The 17478-nt window shown below is 55.2% G+C and overlaps 2 protein-coding genes across 6 annotated transcripts; both read left to right on the plus strand.

Annotated features, from left to right (window-relative positions):
- Positions 1–6: 6 nt before the first annotated feature.
- Positions 7–8605, plus strand: ATXN7L2 (ataxin 7 like 2). 3 transcript variants are annotated; one of them, XM_015595342.2, is made up of 11 exons: positions 7–880; positions 1813–1878; positions 2235–2369; positions 2774–2984; positions 3281–3567; positions 4164–4246; positions 4610–4863; positions 5677–5875; positions 6019–6140; positions 6613–7405; positions 8459–8605. In XM_015595342.2, exons 1-11 carry the CDS (start codon positions 802–804, stop codon positions 8471–8473), a joined length of 2244 nt encoding a protein of 747 aa, XP_015450828.1. In that variant the 5' UTR covers positions 7–801; the 3' UTR covers positions 8474–8605. The 3 variants fall into 3 exon arrangements, with proteins under 3 accessions (XP_015450828.1, XP_024908093.1, XP_024908094.1); XM_025052325.1 differs by having other exon boundaries at positions 2265–2369; XM_025052326.1 differs by lacking the exon at positions 2235–2369.
- Positions 8606–8743: 138 nt separating this feature from the next.
- On the plus strand, positions 8744–15445 carry LOC102892034 (cytochrome b561 domain-containing protein 1). Of its 3 annotated transcripts, none has more exons than XM_006919602.3 (3): positions 8744–10138; positions 10656–10693; positions 11244–15444. In XM_006919602.3, the coding sequence occupies exons 1-3, from the start codon at positions 9877–9879 to the stop codon at positions 11745–11747; spliced, it is 804 nt and encodes a 267-aa protein (XP_006919664.2). In that variant the 5' UTR covers positions 8744–9876; the 3' UTR covers positions 11748–15444. The 3 variants fall into 3 exon arrangements, with proteins under 3 accessions (XP_006919664.2, XP_015451074.2, XP_015451075.1); XM_015595588.2 differs by having other exon boundaries at positions 8744–10005; XM_015595589.2 differs by lacking the exon at positions 10656–10693 and having other exon boundaries at positions 9953–10138; positions 11244–15445.
- The last annotated feature ends 2033 nt before the right edge of the window (positions 15446–17478 follow it).

Consider the following 17478-nt stretch of genomic DNA (forward strand, 5'->3'; position numbering starts at 1 on the left):
CGGCTCCCCGCCAAACAAAGGACCCGCCGGGTCCTAGTGCCCGCCCGCTCCGCCACCGTCGCGCCTCCGGGTCCTAGCGCCGGCTCACCGCCCACAGCCCACCCTGCCCACCTCTGACTCTGCTGGTGCCCAATACCTGCCCCCACATCTGCTTGCTTTTATCTTTCTCCTTGCTTGCTGTCGTCCAGCTTCCGCCCCTCCTGCACCTGCCTCGGGCTTTCCCCATCCGCAGTAGTCCTCTCCACGTGTTTCCCACGCACCCCACTTCTGTACCCCCCTTCTAGCCCCCCTTGTTCCTTTGCCTTCTGCCCCACACCTCCTGCTCGTTTTCGGCTTTTGCCTGCCGTCTGCGGTGCTATTGGACTCCTGCCCCCTCCGCGTTACTTCGTCGGTCCATCCATCTATCTATCCATCCTTTCCCTTCCTCCCCTCGTCTGTCCATCCATCCATGCCTCCAACCCACCGCCCTTTCCCGGGCCTCTTGCCCTGCCTCTTGGCTCTCTCCCTTGACCCCCATCTTCTCCAGGCCCCTGAGTGTCTTTGGTGAGCCGGCTGACAGCCCTTTCTGATCTTTGTCTCCTGGGCCCCAGGGGGCACCTGGCCTCGTGGCCTTTAGGGTGACAGCAGCAGGCATCACGCCCCTGAAGAAGTTTGCAAGTGAGAAGAGGTGGAGGAGGAGGACCGCTCCATGCGGTTTCTGATGACACTTGTTCTCCTCTGAGATGTCTGGCTCCCAGTTCACTTCTGTCCATCACTGCATTTTAAGGGACTGAAGAGTGGGAGCTGCCTCTTGTCTCTTGCATGCCTAACCCACCACCTCTTATATCTGGAGATGATATAGACTCTCGACAATCTTCTCATCCTAGAAAGGGGCCAATCTGTTAGTAGGCTTCAGAAACAGACCTAAGTGGGAGCCCAGGCCACCCCGGGGACTTCCACTTGCTGGGTGGGCAGGGATGGGGCCATTGTCAGGGTCTGGGTGCATTGAGAACCGGAAATGGAATCAGACGGGTTTGGTGACTCAGAATTGATTTTTTTTTCAAGGGACAGGGAGGGGGCGTAGAGGAGGGAGGGGAGAGGAGTAAAGTCGGGGGGGATGGGAAAAGAGCTGCTTTGCACAGCCAAGATGTTTTTGTCATTCACCCAGAAACTGAGGTACAAGGGCAACCCTTGCCCAAAGCCCCCCTAAAAAGGGGAGGGGCTTGCATAGCTGACCAAGGGAACTTTGAACATGCCAAGGGCCCCAAGACAGCAGTTTCTCTGCTCTGTGGTCATCTTATCAATGTAGGACCTGAGAAGCTGGATGTAACTTTGACAATGCCATGGTAACCCTAGTGGAACAAAATTGAGTTCATGGGGATCGGGACCTGGGAGAGTTTCTGTTTGGAATGCTACAGAGTAGCAGAAAGGACCCATCTGAAAAATCTGAAGAAGGGACTCAGGGCTCTATAGTAAAATATGTTAAGGACTGTTTCCCATTTAACTGGGGAAGTAAGCCAGAAAGATGGCATTTACCCACAAGCACTCAGTTGGTCGGCAGTGGAACCCTGCATTGCACCCTGGAGTAAAGTGTCCATAAGAAAGGTGGCTGGATCCCTCTTAATGGGCCCAGCTCATTCCAGAGGTAGCAGGTGTAGGAAGAAAGGGCACGTGAGAATGACCCACTGAAAGGTTCTCCGAGTGACCCTCAGCACAGGAGCTTGTCAGGGCGTGTGGGCTTTTTACCGTCCAGCTGCAGGCTGCAGGCCCTGGTCAGGTAGGATATGGGGCTTCTGGGAAGGGGATGGTCCTTCTGAGCTGTTTCTCCTCCAGGGGCTGAGTTGGAGGAGAGTAACAAAAACACGAAGAAGTTGGATGCCATGACCCTCATTAAAGAAGGTGGGAGTCAACACATTAGGGCGGGGCCCAGGGCAGACAGGGCCACCTTCCCCTCTTCCACCCCATCCCAGGAGATGGCTGCTCGAAGAGCAGGTCTAGGGGTCCTCACTTTGATAGGTCTGAGTAAGCCCATTCCCCTGGCTCCTGTGTGACCCGTTGTGGGAGATCCTAATCATAGGCGGTTGGTGCCCGCTCACCTGAAAGCCCCATTCTTAGGGACTGGTTAGGTTGAACTCTGGAAGCTGAGAGCATCCAGCAGAAAGCCTGTCATGTCAGCTGGGAGGGCAAGTGTCTTCTAAGTGGTGGGGTGGGAGTGCTTACTGACTGACCTTACAGGAAAACCCTGGGGTCCCCAGCCCCAGTGATATGGGCTTCTGTCATTGCAGACATGTCCATCTTCGGGCACTGCCCTGCCCATGACGACTTCTATTTGGTTGTGTGTAACCACTGCAGCCAAGTGGTGAAGCCTCAAGCTTTCCAGAAGCACTGCGGTGAGGGGAGCCCTAGGGAGGAGATAGAGGGGGCAAGGGAAGGTGGAACGTGGAACTCTGAGGACAGGGTCAGTTGGGACTCATGTGCGTAATGGAGGGAGGCCTTGGGATTAGGAAGGTCCTGGGGGCCAGCTTCAGAGGATTGTGGCAGGTTGGGGTTATTGTCTGATAAACTTCTAGCAGATCTAGTGGAGTTAAGGGAAGAACTAAGAGGTTCAGGAAGCTGAGTCCTAGAATTTTGAGCCTTGAAAGCTCAAATTCATATGGGAAGAAAACACGTTTAAAATCCAAGCTATGGAAACTCAAGATTCTTAATCATGAGTCTGTAAGCAGAGTTAGAAGGTTGGGGAAGGAGGCAGTTGATACCACTCACCTGGATTACTCTCTCCACCTCCTGGTGACAGAAAGAAGACATGGGCCCCTCAGCAAGCTTTACGCCCGGGCCCCACCCCCACCTCCAGCCCCTGCCAGCTCTCAGAAATGCCATGTAGTGAATGGGCAGGGCCCAGCTTGTAGGGCCCCAGGTTCCACCAAAACCTCCTCCAGGGAGAAGGGCCAGGGGTCCCGGAGCCGTGGCCACCAGCCTCCTGAGAAGACCCAGAAGGACAACCTCTGGTAAGGAGAGGCTGGAGACTCCCAAAGACCGGCCCTGACCCTAGCCCAGGGAGGGAATGACACAGATGGAGGCAGCTGTGGGACAATGAGCAGTGACCATAGCAGGAGGCAGCTAACCCATTCTGCAGCTCCCTTCCCTGTGCTCCAGGGAATATGGGGTCCCCTTTGCCCATGTTCTGCATCCCTGCTGGAGCCCACCCAAGTTTCAGGGCTGGGAAGGCGATGGCTCTGGACTAGAGCCCAAGGCTCAGGCCCAGCCTCCCTACCCCCAGCCCACACCCTCTCTCCATGTGTAGCCTTTTCGTGCCTGTGGTGAATCTGGAGAAGATGTCCAGTCTTCCGAAGCCCGATGGACACGGAATTAGGGTGGCCCCGCCCTCGGCCTTCCTCAGCCAGCCAGGCAGCCTCACCAAGGACTCCCCTGGAAAAATCACCATGGCTCCCCCTTCTAAAGAACCTCCTGGTAGAGAGAGCATCGAGATAATGCCCAGTGAGGGCCCCAGTCACCGGGCTGATGGCAGCCCCCCTGAAAAGGAGCTTGGTGGGGCCAGGTTGCCCCCTAAAACCCACCGGAAGATGGCTCGTGAGTAGTCATGGTCTTGGGGTTCAGGAAGGTAGAGTGGGGACTCCTTTGGACTGTTCTCTCCTTGGGCCTGATGGAGAGGGGAGCAGGAAGGAGTGGGCCTGACCGTCACAGGTTGTCAGGGTACAGGAGCCCCTGGTCATCCCTCGATATGGACACACATTGACCTGCTCGCTCTCTGGGAAGCTTCTCTTCAGCCCAGGTCAAGGCTAAGGGACCCTGTGCCCAAGCAAGTGGTTTTTCTTCCTCACCTTAAGCTGGTGACCTTTATTTTTTTCTCACTTGGATGCAGGGCACCAGAAACCTCCCACAGCTGATTTCGCTGGCATCCCAGATGTCTGTGACTGCTTTTGTGTTTTGATACATGGTGCCGTGTTTTGGGCTTGGAGTCCCCAAAAGGAGTGTCTGGGTTGAGAACGGGGATGGGGATGGGGTTGGTTCTCGCATCCGGCAAAGAGCTGCAGATGCCCAGAGGAGTTTATTTGGAAGCTGCAGCCCCAGACTAGAGGGCTGGAGGTTCTTCTGACTTTGGCCCAGCTCTCCTGCAGGCCTTCTGGAAATGGCCTTGGGGCTCATGGGAACCACTTTTCCCACAGGGAAGGAGTGCGACCTCAACAGGCAATGTGGAGTAATAAATCCAGAGACCAAAAAGATCTGTACCCGCCTGCTGACCTGCAAGGTAACTCCTACTCCTACCGCACAGCGAGGGACATGGGCCCTGGGCAGGGAGAGGAATTAAGGTCTCCAAGATGCAGCACCAGGGGTGGGGGTGAAGCCAAGACCAGGCAGAGGGAGAGGAGGCTGTCTGCAGGGGGCCCAGGGTGGAGGCAGCAGGCAGGGGGTGAACTCTAGTCCCCCTCCCGCCCCGCCTCCCCCTCCGGAGGAAGGGTTCTGCCTTGTAGGGGAGTGAAACACACAGACACACCCACAAACACACTCACACCCCCTCTCTCTCCGCTTGCCCAGGCCAGAGCACACCGCTGCCCCTCACCCCTGCTCAGCTCACACCCCCTCCCCACCCCTCCATCCTGCTGTATTCTAGATCCACTCGGTGCACCAGCGCCGGGAGGTCCAGGGCCGGGCTAAGGACTTTGACGTGCTAGTGGCAGAGCTGAAGGCCAACTCCCGCAAAGGGGAGTCCCCCAAGGAGAAGAGCCCAGGGCGCAAGGAGCCGGCTCTTGAGCGCCCCCACCAGGAGCCCCTCTCCTCAGCCCAGGTTGTGGCAGCGGCGGCCGCTCCCAGCAGCACCTTCTCTGCTCGTGCCAAGCAGACCTACCCATACTGTGCACTGCCCAGGTATGTCCAGGATCCAGCCCCCATCTCACCTGGGGACACTTGACCCCAAGCCATCAGGGATCCCGGGAGACAGGCCCAGGGAGTATCCTGAAGATGCCCCCCACTCTGCCTTAAGTGTGGGGGGAGGCCTGGGGTCCCTGGAGGGTGTGGAAGTAGGTGACTCCCCATTTCTAACGAAGCATACCACAGTGCCCCAGCCTCTGTAGTGGGCCAGTTCCAACACCCAGGATGAAAACATTTTCCTAGTTGCTTCCGACAGGCCAAAACTCGTAATTGGGGAGCCGAAAGGGTCAGGGTCCTGGGTGAGGCAGTCCTACTGTGTATTCATTCACTGGCCCCTTCGTGTGCAGAGGCTGCGCTGGACCCCGGGGAGAGCCTGCCTTGCCGAAGGAGACACACACGCATCTCTGCCTGTAACACGAGGGGCAGACACGAGACACAGGCTCAGCTTCAGACAGGCTCACAGGAATATGTGATGCAAGAAGGGGGTTGAGAGAATTGACTGGGCTGACCAGAGCTGGGTGCAGTTAAACTCAGAAGATTTTCTGGAGGAGGCGAATCTGGAGCAGATTTTTCCCCTGAGGAGGCAGGGCCCGGGAAGTGAAGGGGCTGGGGAGAGAACCCCTTGGGAGCTGTGGCCCCCGATCTTTCTGGCCCTTACTTTGTGAGCTGTGTTGTTTCCTCCCTTACTGTCCTCTCTTCCTCTTTGTCTGGTTGCCCAGCAGGGCGTCTGCCCTGGCTTTTTGAGCTTGGGGGATTCAGGGACACCCCAACCTTGACACATTTCCCTCACATCCCCGTTGGCCCTTCCAGGTCCCGGGCCTCTTCTGAGAGTGAGTTGGATGATGAAGGCCCCTGTGGTGGTGAAGGGGACCCAGGCCTGTTTCCCTTCCCCCTGCCCCGGGGTGGGGCCCAGGCCTCCAGTGAGGAAAGTGAAGAGGAGGGGACATCTGAGGACCTCCACCTCCCCGCTGACTGCCATTACGCAACCCGGCCCCCGCGGCCACAGGCGGTAAGGACCTGGGGCGGGGACCTGGGGTGTTGGGTGGCCCAGCCCTCCTGTCCCATGGTGTGGGGAGGAAGTCAGAGCCTGTGTATAGGTGCCCTCCCTGCATCTCAGGTCCCGCTAACCGTGTACCTTCCCTCTGCCTCCAGTTCTGCACCTTTGGGAGCCGGCTGGTGAGTCCAGGGTGCTACGTGTTTAGCCGCCGGCTCGACCGGTTCTGCTCAGCACTGAGCTCCATGCTGGAACGGCACCTCAGCTCGCACATGTGGAAGTGAGTCTCTTGGGCTCAGAATTTCCCTCCCCAGGCCCCAAGCATACATGGGTTTTAGAAGTCCTAATTTTTCATACATATCTATAGATGTGGCTTGGCTGTTTGCCAGGAAGACCCCAGCTAAAAGGAGGAGGAAGTGGGGAGCTGGGCCAAGGCGAGGCATGAATGGGTGGTCTGGGAGTGACTCTTGACTCTTATCCATCATTTCCAGTACCTTTTGGGTAACTAGGGGTAGAGCATATCCAAACTGAGATTTAAAATGAGGTTCTAAATAGGTCTCTCTATACTAGTTCATTCCTGCCTTACCTCTGTGCCTTCTTCCTGACGCTCAGTTCCAGCATCTCCCAGCAGATGGCAGCACTGCCAGAACTCATGGGCCATTTCTAGGTGGGGCAGAGGGACCGATATATACGTTGTTGGAGAGGCCCTCTCGTTTGCTTGGCATGACAGTGGGGCTCTCTTTTTGCTGCAGGAAGATCCCACCGGCGGCGGAGCCTCCATCTCACCTTGTCACCTCCCCACTATCTGCTCCCCTGAGCCCATCCTCTACAGGCAGTTGCCCCCGCCTTCCATGCCCACCCCCCAGACCTGCCTGCCCAGCTTCTACACCTCCCACCAAGGACAGCCTTGTCCCCAGCTACCCTGCAGGCTCCCCCAGTGTGGCAGCTGCCTGCAGCCAGTCGGAGTGCATGGGTGGAAGCCAGGCCATCACCTCACCACTGCCTGCCAACACACCATCCCCATCCTTCAGCAAGCTCCCGCCTTCGAAGGCCAGCAAGTTGTCCAAAGGCAAAGATGGGGCTGAGTTGGAGGCCCCTTCTCGAAAGCGAAAGTTATCCCCTGGCCCCACTACCTTCAAACGGACCTGCATCCTGGAACCCACTGGAAAAGGCAAACCTGGCTGCCGGGGCCTCTCGGCCAAGACTAAAACAGCCCTGGGCATGGGGCTAAATGGGACAGTGGGGCCAAGAGTGAAGAGGGCAGGGCCCCTGGACTGTCGGAGCTCCCCTCATCAGCCCCCCACACCAGTCAAGGCTTCTCAGCTGGACAATCGGGGAGCAGCTGGACAGCCAGCCAAGGTCCTGCCGACCAGCTGCCTCTCTGAGGAGGAGGTAGCCAAGAAGCGGAAAAACCTGGCCACTTACTGCCGGCCAGTGAAGGCCAAGCACTGCCAGGCCGGCCCCCCTGCCGATGCGGCCTGCTCTGTGCGCCGTAAGAAGCCGGGTCCGGCCCTGGCCTTTGAGGAGAAGTGTTCTACACTGAAGGTACCAGCCCAGCTCCCTGAAGAGCAGGGACAGGGAAGGGTCAGGATGGATGAGGGTGGGGTGCACGGTGGGAACCTGACAGAGAAGGTGCTAAGTGAATGTTTGCGCAGGGAAGGGAAAAGGGAAGTTGAGAGTTCTTGGGACACCTTTAGTGAGAGGTGGGTCAGCTCTTTGCAGGGTGACCCCAGCTTTTGTTTGATGGGCTTTTCCCTAGCCCCAGCTCTCTCCCTCGGGGTTAAGAAGAGGCTGGCTCTGCCTCCCCCTCTCACCCACCCTGCTTGTGCTTCAATCAAAGGGCCACTTTCTGAATTGGCTGTGGCCCTTACTCTGGGAACTGGAGCTACCTCTGTCCCATGAAGGAAAGGAAGTTGGACTCCATGAGCTCTGATACTGGTTTGGGCAGTGAGGCTGAGCTTGGGTCCCTGAGCTGTGGCCTAACACACTGCGTAGCAGGGTGGGTGGGCCAGTCTCACTCATTGGTTTTGCCTTTGGGCACCAGGGCATGGAAGGGCAGGGACATAACTCAAGGTCCACATATGCATGTATGCCCACCTTGCACATGTGTCCACTTCCAGGTTTTCGGGTGCCAGGCAAGTTCTCCAGGGTTTCTGGTAAAGCCAGCATCCAGATTTATTTGCCTCTGCTCTTGGAGCCCTGGAGTAGCGTGCTAGGAGCTGTCCATATGATGTCAGCCAGGAAGGAGTTACTGGAGGTGGGAAGGGGGAATGCTCTTCTGGTTTTGGCATGGGCCAGATTCATATCAACACTTCTGGCACCCATATGAGAGTAGTGAGTTTGACAGTTGCCCAGGGCCTGAGTGCGTGTGTGTGTGTGTGTGTGTGTGTGTGTGTGTGTGTGTGTGTACATGCGTGCATGGGTGTTCTTCAGGCTGCCCTGTTGGGCTGGCATTCATCTTCTTCCTTGCCCAGCTTTCCTCACCAGGCCAGCAGGAGGAAATTAAACCTTAGCTCTTGTGGTCTACACAGTTTAGTGGGTAGGAGGACTGGTAGACCCCCAGCCTGACTGTGTCTCTTGCCTCTTGTCTTCTTGCAGTCAAAAGCCCATTAACGAGAAAGTGCCTGCCCACTGTGATGGAGCCGCCAGCACCTCCTCCCCTCCAGATCCGGGCCCCAGGCTGCTGCCGCTTTTTATAACTTTATATTATTTTTTTTAAGAAAAAAACTCTTTAAAATACCTCAAGACTGTCTCCCTGTTCTGTTTCTGCTAAGAAAATATAAAAATGGAAACATAGAAAAGGATGGGGAAAAAAATGTAACAAATGATGGTCCTTACTGTCCCCAACCTCACCCCAGGGGGCTGAGGTGATAGCCACACTCCAGCTCCCATTGCTTGCCTGCAAAAGTCTCATGCGCCTATATTTTTGTCCCTTGAAACTGTGGAAATGGCTGGGGTTTCCACATTGTCTTCTTTCTACACATGACCATGAGCATGTGGCTCAGTAAGGCTACCCAGAATCTTGACCCCAGAGAAGACTCCAGTCTCATTGGGAAGGGAAGCTTGATTCGGGGTTCGGAGAGTCACACCTCTGGCTCCACTCTCGGATCTTTGCCCTGAGGGTCTGTGGGAGTCAGTCTATGGCCCTTTTCTGGTCTTCCAGCAACCCTGGGCTTCCCTCCCATCTCAGAATTAATTGCCTCAGTTTCTCCAGCTGTTCCTGCCCTTCTGCTTTATCTTCTCCACCACCGGAGCTTGAATTGAGTTGGTCCCTGATTTCTCTGAGACCACCTGTTTTGGTCTCTCTCCCCCTGGCCTGTGGGTTTTCCCTTAAAAGGGTACAGTCCCTCCCAGGTGGGCCTTGAGCTGAACTTCACCTTTTTTAGAGGCAAGAAGGGAAAAGGTATGATCACTTACAGAACTTCCCTTGCTGTGGGAGGCAGCAGGAGTGTGGGAGGCCCTGGTCCCTCAGGATTGCCTGGCTCCCCAGGGCTGAGCAGATGGCGTGGAGGCGGCAAGGGCTGGGAGTGCCCTAGTTTTTCCATTATCTCACTGGGGACAACTACTGTGCAGATAGTATCAGACTGTTGCATCTCCCTCCTTTGGTCCTCAGACCTGAATTCACTTAGGCACAGGGCACTGTTTTTTTTGCCTTGTCCTTTTCTTTCAATCTCCTTGCTTTTAGGCAGAAAGGAATCTTATTCCTTTAACACAGAAGGGACGGTAGGGGAGAGTGGGCAGCGAAATCCAGTATTTCTGTAAAACTGCTAAAAATACTGGTTTCACACTTTCGGTTCAGTGTACCAAATTTGTGATTCGAAGTTTGGGTGAAGTCATTTGCCATAAATGTAATTTCCACAGGCTACATGAGACAGCCCTTGCAGACATAAAAGTACAATAAGGTTGGCTTAAGCACTGGGCCAGGAGCTGTCCGATGCCCTTCGCCCGCGTTGCTCTCCCGGGCAGATGCGCTTCCCCCCCAGACCTCAGAGGGCGCTGTGGGCGTAATCTGCCGCATGGCTGGCGGCGTCCGGGGGAGGAGCCTCTCCCGCAGCCGCGGCCGCCTCCGCGATCTCAAACCCGGAAGACACATTCTGGCAGCTGGGAGCGTGCGCCGGCCCGGCCCGGCCATGCAGACCCTGGAGGTAGGTCCGGTTCCCGCTCCAACGAGGGAGCCGAGACTGACCCGCTGGCTACGGAGAGGCAGTGGGATCTTGGCGCATCTGGTAGCTTTGGGCTTCACCATCTTTCTGACTGTGCTGTCCCGGCCGGGAACCAGTGAGTGTGCGGGGCGGGGCGGGGCCAGGGAAGGGGGCGGAGCCGAAATGCTGGAGGGGCAGCTCCTGGGAGCGCTGGGAGACGTGGAATGGGGACCCCAGCAGTGGAAGGGTAGTAAGGGCGTGGTGGGGCGGAGCTCGGGGGCTGGGTCCTGGAAGGGTGGGGCCTTGGGTGCTGGGCAGGAGAGACAGACAGCTGGACTCACTAGTGCATCATAAGCAGAGCCCCTCATGGAGAATACAAGTAAAGGAGGGAGGAAGAGGTTTATTCTAAGACTAGGCTGACAGCTGCGAGGTGCCCAGTGCGGAACCCAGGCCGAACTGGTGTATGTTTGTCCTCTTGGTTGCTCACCCTAAGGCCCCTTGGCTGCTCCACCTTGCCCTGAGGTCCTGATTTCTGATTAGGAATAGTAGGGGTTAGTACACTTTCCCCTGTAGCCGGATTCTTTGGGCTCCAGCCAGCCTCAGGGGCAGAAACAATGGTGCTCAGCCGTCAGTCTGTTCTCTTTGATTCTTAGGTCTTTTCTCCTGGCACCCTGTATTCATGGCCTTGGCGGTGAGTTTGGGCTTCTGTCTGCAGCTGATTTGTTTGGATATGCCCCTAGGGGAGCATCCAGCCTTCAGAAGGCTCAGCCTTGCTAAGGCTTAAAGAGGTGGAGGAGTCAGACAGGGCCCCATCTTTCCCTGGAACCTATGAGATTGGGAAACATGGAGGGTTGGGCTGTAGGTAGTGTCAGGTGGTTGAAGCAGGTGGGAGGGCATGGAAGATATTTCTTTCTCCCCTAGGGTCTGAAAGGAGGAAGTGAAAGGAGTAATATCCAGTCGCTTCTCCCCAAAAGTTCAGGAGGAAGTTTAGCGTTTGCTGTTCCCATTGGGCAAGAAATGAGAGTCATTGTGGAGGAGGGGGGGCGGTGGGGGCATGATGTCAGCCTAAATGACTAGACTTCTACCCAGGTGTTCATTCTCAATTGCGCCCAGCAATGCTGACCTATAGGCAGGAGTTCTTTAGCCCTTACCCTTTGTCTTCTTGTTTGGATGTATGAGACCACTTTTTCTTAGGCCTCCAAGCTGAGCCTAGGCTCACTGGCCCTCTCCTGTGTTCACAGTTCTGCCTCTGCATGGCTGAGGCCATCCTGCTCTTCTCACCCGAGCACTCCCTGTTCTTCTTCTGCTCCAGAAAGGCCCGGATCGGACTCCACTGGGTGGGGCAGACCCTAGCCGTCCTCTGTGCAGCCCTGGGCTTGGGCTTCATCATCTCCAGCAAGACCCGCAGTGAGCTGCCCCACCTGGTGTCCTGGCACAGCTGGGTAGGGGCTCTAACACTGCTGGCCACTGTTGGTCAGGCGCTGTGTGGGCTCTGCCTCCTCTTTCCCCGGGCAGCCAGGGTCTCAAGGGTGGCCCGCCTCAAGCTCTACCATCTGACGTGTGGACTCGTGGTCTACCTGATCGCTACGGTGACGGTGCTCCTGGGAATGTACTCAGTGTGGTTCCAGGCCCAGATCAAAGGTGCAGCCTGGTACCTGTGCCTGGCGTTGCCCCTCTATCCAGCGCTGGTGATCATGCACCAGATCTCCAGTGCCTACTTGCCAAGGAAGAAAATAGAAATGTGAGTTTCTCCAAACTCTGAATCTAGATGGGACACCTGACTTGGACTTCAGCGGTTCCCTTGGAGAACTTCAAGGGATCCACTTCAAAAGTGGTAGGGTTTTTGTCCTTCTTGGCTGGGCCAGGGGCTGCAGAAACCCACACTGCTATTGCTGATGATAACTCAGTGGGCCGAAATGGGGAGATGTACTGGGTGCAAGGGTTATAGGGAGCTTGATCCTGAAGCCTCTACTCTTGATGGGAGAGAGAAGGGTGGGGTGGCAGTGGTGATGGTGTTTCGGTCATTTTTTGCTTGCATGCCTGATGAAGAGTAGGGTCTTTTTTTTTGTAACATACGAATGGCAGCTGTGGCTCTCTGGGTCACTTTTGAGAAAGCAGTGTAGTGGACAAAGCCAATGGGTCTTATTTATGGGTTATGGTCCTAGTAGGCTCTATTTTGTGACCTTAGGCAAGTCATATGTCTCAGGACCTGAGTTTCTTCAACTGTGTAATGAATGAGTGTTTCTAAACAATTTCTAACATTCCGCATCTGTGAGGTTGATGTCACAGAACACCCTCCCAGCTCTGGATAATGGGCTGGACTGCTCAGCAAACTCAGGATGTAATTCTTACATTCATTATCCCCTTGCGCCTCCGGAGGGACAGGTCTGCCCTTGTGGCCTGTCAGGAATCTGCTGATTTGGCCCCTGGACCAGGGCACAAGGGGTCAAGCACTGTGGAGAGAAGGGGCCCAGGTGAGGGTCTCCTGAACTCTTAAGAAGTAAAGGCACTAAAGTCACTTTAAAGCTTTGGAAGGAGCCAAAGGGCCTTGGCCTACCCAAGCCTTTGGCTCCTGGCTGGGCTTCTTGGCCCAGCTAAGATCTTCCTTCGGCCCCCCTCGGGATCTGGGCCTGAAGGCTGCAGCCCATGGGTGTGCTCCTTCCCCTGACATCCATTCTCAATGGCAAAGTCGTCCTGAGTATCTCATGTTTTGCCCTTGGGGCTCAGGTTCTTGCCTTAGCACATAGCTTCGTGGAGCTCTCGTGAAGCATCGTGAACAAAGCAGGAGCCAAGGAAGTGGGGCAGGGCTCTTTTGATCTAGGGCAAACAGTCTCCCTGGTCCCTTTTCTTCCCTTGTCAGCTGAGCTTCCTCACTTGTTGTCTCTTGCCAGCTCTTTGGCCCAGGATGGGGCCGAGTTTGGTGCTAGCTGGCAAATGAGGGCCAGGCCCTCCTCCCCGCAGAGACCCCTTCCTTCTTCCAAACCGAAAGTAGTTCCCCAGACTGCCCTCAGCAGTGAGGGCTGGATGCCAGGCTGGTTAACTGTGATCTGGCTCACTTGGCGAGATGGGACCTCTGTAGATCATGGCAAGGATGGAAGATGGCCAACCAAGAGAGCTGGTGTTGAGGCAGGTGGGAAGAGCTCAGTGGGCCTCTGGGAGGCCTGGGGTGTAGGGGCTGGAGTTCCAGGTCCTGGGAGCAGGGATAGGCATGCCTTGACAGCAGAGTTTTAGATGTCTCAGGTCTTTTGAAGATTCGAGACCTCCTCTCTGAGTGGCAGAGAAACAAGAAGTTTGGTGTGATTCAACAGTACAGGAAGGGGGACTGCCAGGGCAGAGGCGTCCTCTGACTGGACTCACTGGGCTCCTCTTTGGTCGGATGGCATCTCCCTGCACCTCTCTAGACCCTGAACATCTAAAGGGGACCTTGCTGTTCCTGTCTCTCATTGCCCCCTCTCCCCTCTCAAACTACCCAGTGCGGTCTGTACTCGGGGCTGCATGGATCAGATTCTCACCTGCGGTCGCTTTGATCAGGGATTCCATTTCCTCTCTGCCAGCGCTGGGAGTCTCACCCTGCCTGCGGCAGGGAGAGAGGGCTGGGTAAGGTTCACCAGCTTGCTCTGAGAGCCAAACAGGCAACGCCAGAAAGCCTGCCTGAGGTGCTGCCTCCTCCCAGGTGGTGCGGGGGCTGGCGGGCGGGCAGGCTGGCTGGCAGCCTGCAGTTTGCGTGGGCTGTGCCAGCTGATGTCTATTCCCAGCCCTGGGAGGAAGGGAGAAGTCATTTATATTCCACAGGAGGAAGGGGCCGCAGCTGTCACCTCTCTGACCAGTAGGGCAGGGGCACAAGGCAGAGAGGGGTGCACAGGGGGTTTCCTGTTTAACCGTCTGACTGCAGTATAGGGAGTAGGTCACCAGGAGGAGCCCTTCTTCCCGGCTGGCCAGATTTGGGGGGAGCCTTCCCTCCCCTCCCCTCTTTGCATTTCTTCCACCGTCACCACCTGCCCTCACATCCTGGGGCAGCAGCTGGACAGCCATTAGGTCTCAGTGCCAGGGTACTCTTCTTCCAGCTGGGACCTTGGTGGCTGCTGGCTGCATATGGCTCCTGCTTGTGTGTTTCCTCCTCCCACCAGGCTCTCTTCCTCTCACCTCCCATGGGGGTATTAGCTGGGCACCTCAGCAATGAGGCAGAGGCCTTAGGGGAGAAGCAAACGGCTGCCCTTTTGCCCTTGTCCCCTGATTAAAGAAAGCTGCTAGTAGTCAGCCTGTTTTTGTTGCCTTTTTTAAAAAAAAAGCCAGGGTGCTCAAATTAAAAAAAAAAAGCGAGTCATTTGCACAAATTTGCATATCAGGCTCACTAAATCCTGATTCCAAATACGATTATATTCAAACTCAACCTTGAGGACATTAGGAATATAGAAGGTTTTGGGATCTAAATGCAGATGGTAATAGGATTACTGTTCTGAGTTCAGATGCCCCCACCCCTGGTCCCCATCTTTCCCAGAACCACCCCTCGCCTTGAGTCTCATCATGGCTGGGGGTGGTGTCGAATGGCACAAGTCTCCCAGCCTCACCTTAGCTCTCCAGCTGCATTGAAGGTAGGCTGCTGTCTCTTGCCAGCTTGTGCCTCCTCTATACCCTCTGACAGTGGCCTGTACCTTCTTTCTTACTGTCCCCACCCTTCCACCTCTGTACATGGCTGCCATGAGTCTTGTCTTTAAAACCTCGCTGTGGGAGACCTGAGCATCTTCCCTGAGCCAGTTGGCTCTGTGCCAAAACCTGTTCAGAGTTAATAATGATCATTAGCTGAACAGCGCTGGGCCTTTCAGCTCCAGGCCTCTAAGCCCTTGTAGGCTGAGTCAGCCAGCCCTCACGTCCTCCTCTTCCTGGGCTGCAGAGTGTCACAGATGAGGGGCAGTATGGGAGGGAGGAAGGGTCAAGGGTTTCACCTCCCAGCCATGGCTCGAGGCGTCTTTCTTCTGAGAATGTGTCCCAAGAGTCCTCTGAATAAACGAATAAGGCCTTTTTACCTGACAAAGGTGAAGACATAGGGAACACTGTGTGCTCCCTGTCATTCGTAGTGGCAGTAGTGGTTGTTGACCCTGACTCTCTTATACTCCTGCCCTTCCTTCTGTTTACCCGTCCTGGCCTCCAGAGGACACCCCGTCCTGGTGCCTGACCTCGGCCTTCCCTGTGGTCCTCTACAGGCCTAGGGAGCAGAGAAGCTCTCGCCTCTGTGTCTGGTTGGCATAAAGAGACTGTGCGTCATGATGAACAGTGTGTTGACCTGGGAACTAGGAAACCTGCAGTGCGGGTTTACCCGGCCCCTGACACTGATGTGGCGGTGAGCAAATCCCTTACCGCTCCTACCTCACAGGGATGTTGTGAGGATGACTGTGCATGTCAACCGGCATTGGAAAGTTCAAAGCATTAAACACATGGAAACAGGTGGTGTTACTATGTTGTCTTTCTCTCTCACACTTTGCCTGGCTCTGGGCTTTATAATTCTTTGAGGGAGGCAGTAAACAATTATGGATAACGATGCCAAGGGGACCCAGGTCTCAAAGGTGTTGTATTGCTGCTGGCCACTGTAAGAGAACACAGACACATTTCCTCCTTGTAGATGCAAGGTCAACTCTCAGCCACTCCTGCCAGGAATGGCACCAAGGCTGTGACTCTAGCGAAGCTTGCCCTAAGTGCAGCCTGCCTGTCCTTTGCAAGCCATGAGGCAGATGGGAAATCTGGGAGTCAGTACAGTTATGCCCCAGGTCCAGCCTGGAGTTCCTGGAGCTGGTTGGTCTGGGGCTGCTGGTCACAAGTCCATGTAAATCTCTCCTGCCCATTTCTGCTCTTCTGAGGGAAAAGTGGAGCAGGCAAGCCAGGACGGGAGGGAGGATCAACAGTAATGGACACAACACCATCACCCCTACCCTCAGCCACAGGCTGAGCAGCACCTGCCTTAGGCTCTCATGTCAGGCTCGTCCATAGGTTTCTTTCCTTATTTCAGACTCTTGGAGTAGAATCACTGTCCCTACTTCAAAGGAAGTTAAACATGCACACAGGAACACACACACATTCCATGAAAGCAGTTGTTTAAGTTTTAAATTAAGGGAAGGATACTTTCCACTCCACTTGTCTGAAAACAGCCTTCAGTCTGCCTGAAGTGGACACCAAGCCGGCACAACAGCAGCTCTGAGGCTTCAGTATTTGTCTTTATGTGAATTGTTTTTTCCTGCCCTAGGATCCAGAAAGAAACACCAGTCAGGCACTGTGGGCATTGCCTCAGCGGTTCTGCCCAGCAGTTCTGGCACCAGGAAGATACAGCTTACGCAGGGCGCCAGTGCCCCAGACCTGCCCTGGAGAGTGAGGGAGACAGTCTCCAGCACCAGGCTAACCTTAAAGCAGACCCAGATTACCTCTAGTAAGACGACCTGCCCTCTACCCAGCCACCCAGAAGGCTCAGCTAGCTAGTCACCACTGTGCAGGAAATAATTGCCCCAGTTTTTAATCTACCTGCTTTTGTCAGAATTTCCCGGGTGATTTTTTAAACCTCTGTTGAAAGTAGATTAAGTAGCTACTACTTCAGACTATGCTGTGATTCCAGAGAATTCAACTCTTTGTCTCATTGAGTTATGCTTGAGGGGCCCCCAGCACCCCTCTATTTATTATTATTTTTTGTTTTTTCTCTCTCATGGGCCGTGGTTGTGGAGAGGGTGCCCTCTCTTTAAAGCAGGTTTCCAGTTATCTCATGCTGCTTCCTAAGGATACACAGGCCTGGGTTAGACCTTTCTGCTTGGACCCACACAAAAGCAAAGCCCAGCCAAGTGAGGGAGCAGTATGAGGTAGGGGGAAAGCAGCACAAAGTTCTGTCTCCTCCTGTGCTCCCCAAGCTGCATGCATGTTGCATGCCTACATGTGCACGTGCACGTGCACGTGCACATACACACACACATGATTTTTTGGTGTTGACGACTGACTGACCTCATGTTTTCCAGCACTGTAGGGCACCTGGAATTCCCCCAGCAGCGCTCCACATCCTGGCTCACCAAAGGCTGGTCCTGCAAAGCATGCTTCATACCCTCTGTGACTCTAGGACAGGAGCGAGGCTGATGTAGACCGGAAGGACTCAGGGCAGGCCTAAATATCTTCACCGCTTGATATTTTCCACCCAACAGTGTATAGACCTGATGACGAAGGGGCTTGACGTGGCAGCTGCTTTAGCCTTCTCTCTCAATCCCCAGGGGAGGAAGCATCCAGCATAGGCTCACCACAGCCAGACCAGCAAAGCCAACCATCCTACTGCACAGGCCTGAGCCTCTACTGCAGTGTGGGTGGGGAAAGTGAAGCTTCACCAGTGGTTTCCTGGGAGACAAGTAAAATGGTACAAGAACTACAACTGCAGAAAGGGAAGGAGTTAAGATCAGGAAGAGAGACTAGGGTGGCCAAGCCACTGAACTCTCATCTTCTGTGCTAAGAGGCAAC

This window comes from Pteropus alecto, unplaced genomic scaffold (genome assembly GCF_000325575.1).
Source record: "Pteropus alecto unplaced genomic scaffold, ASM32557v1 scaffold106, whole genome shotgun sequence".
Taxonomy (NCBI): Eukaryota; Metazoa; Chordata; class Mammalia; order Chiroptera; family Pteropodidae; genus Pteropus; species Pteropus alecto.

What these genes read in the sequence shown, in the direction of transcription:
- ATXN7L2 (XM_015595342.2), top strand. Translation starts at nt 802, where the DNA reads ATGCCTAACCCACCACCTCTTATATCTGGAGATGATATAGACTCTCGA. An exon ending in ACCCAGAAGGACAACCTCTG is followed by an intron (nt 2,985 to 3,280) that starts GTAAGGAGAGGC and finishes CTCCATGTGTAG; the next exon opens with CCTTTTCGTGCCTGTGGTGA. An exon ending in CCATACTGTGCACTGCCCAG is followed by an intron (nt 4,864 to 5,676) that starts GTATGTCCAGGA and finishes TGGCCCTTCCAG; the next exon opens with GTCCCGGGCCTCTTCTGAGA.
- LOC102892034 (XM_006919602.3), top strand. Translation starts at nt 9,877, where the DNA reads ATGGCTGGCGGCGTCCGGGGGAGGAGCCTCTCCCGCAGCCGCGGCCGC. An exon ending in GCTGTCCCGGCCGGGAACCA is followed by an intron (nt 10,139 to 10,655) that starts GTGAGTGTGCGG and finishes TTTGATTCTTAG; the next exon opens with GTCTTTTCTCCTGGCACCCT. An exon ending in CTGTATTCATGGCCTTGGCG is followed by an intron (nt 10,694 to 11,243) that starts GTGAGTTTGGGC and finishes CTGTGTTCACAG; the next exon opens with TTCTGCCTCTGCATGGCTGA.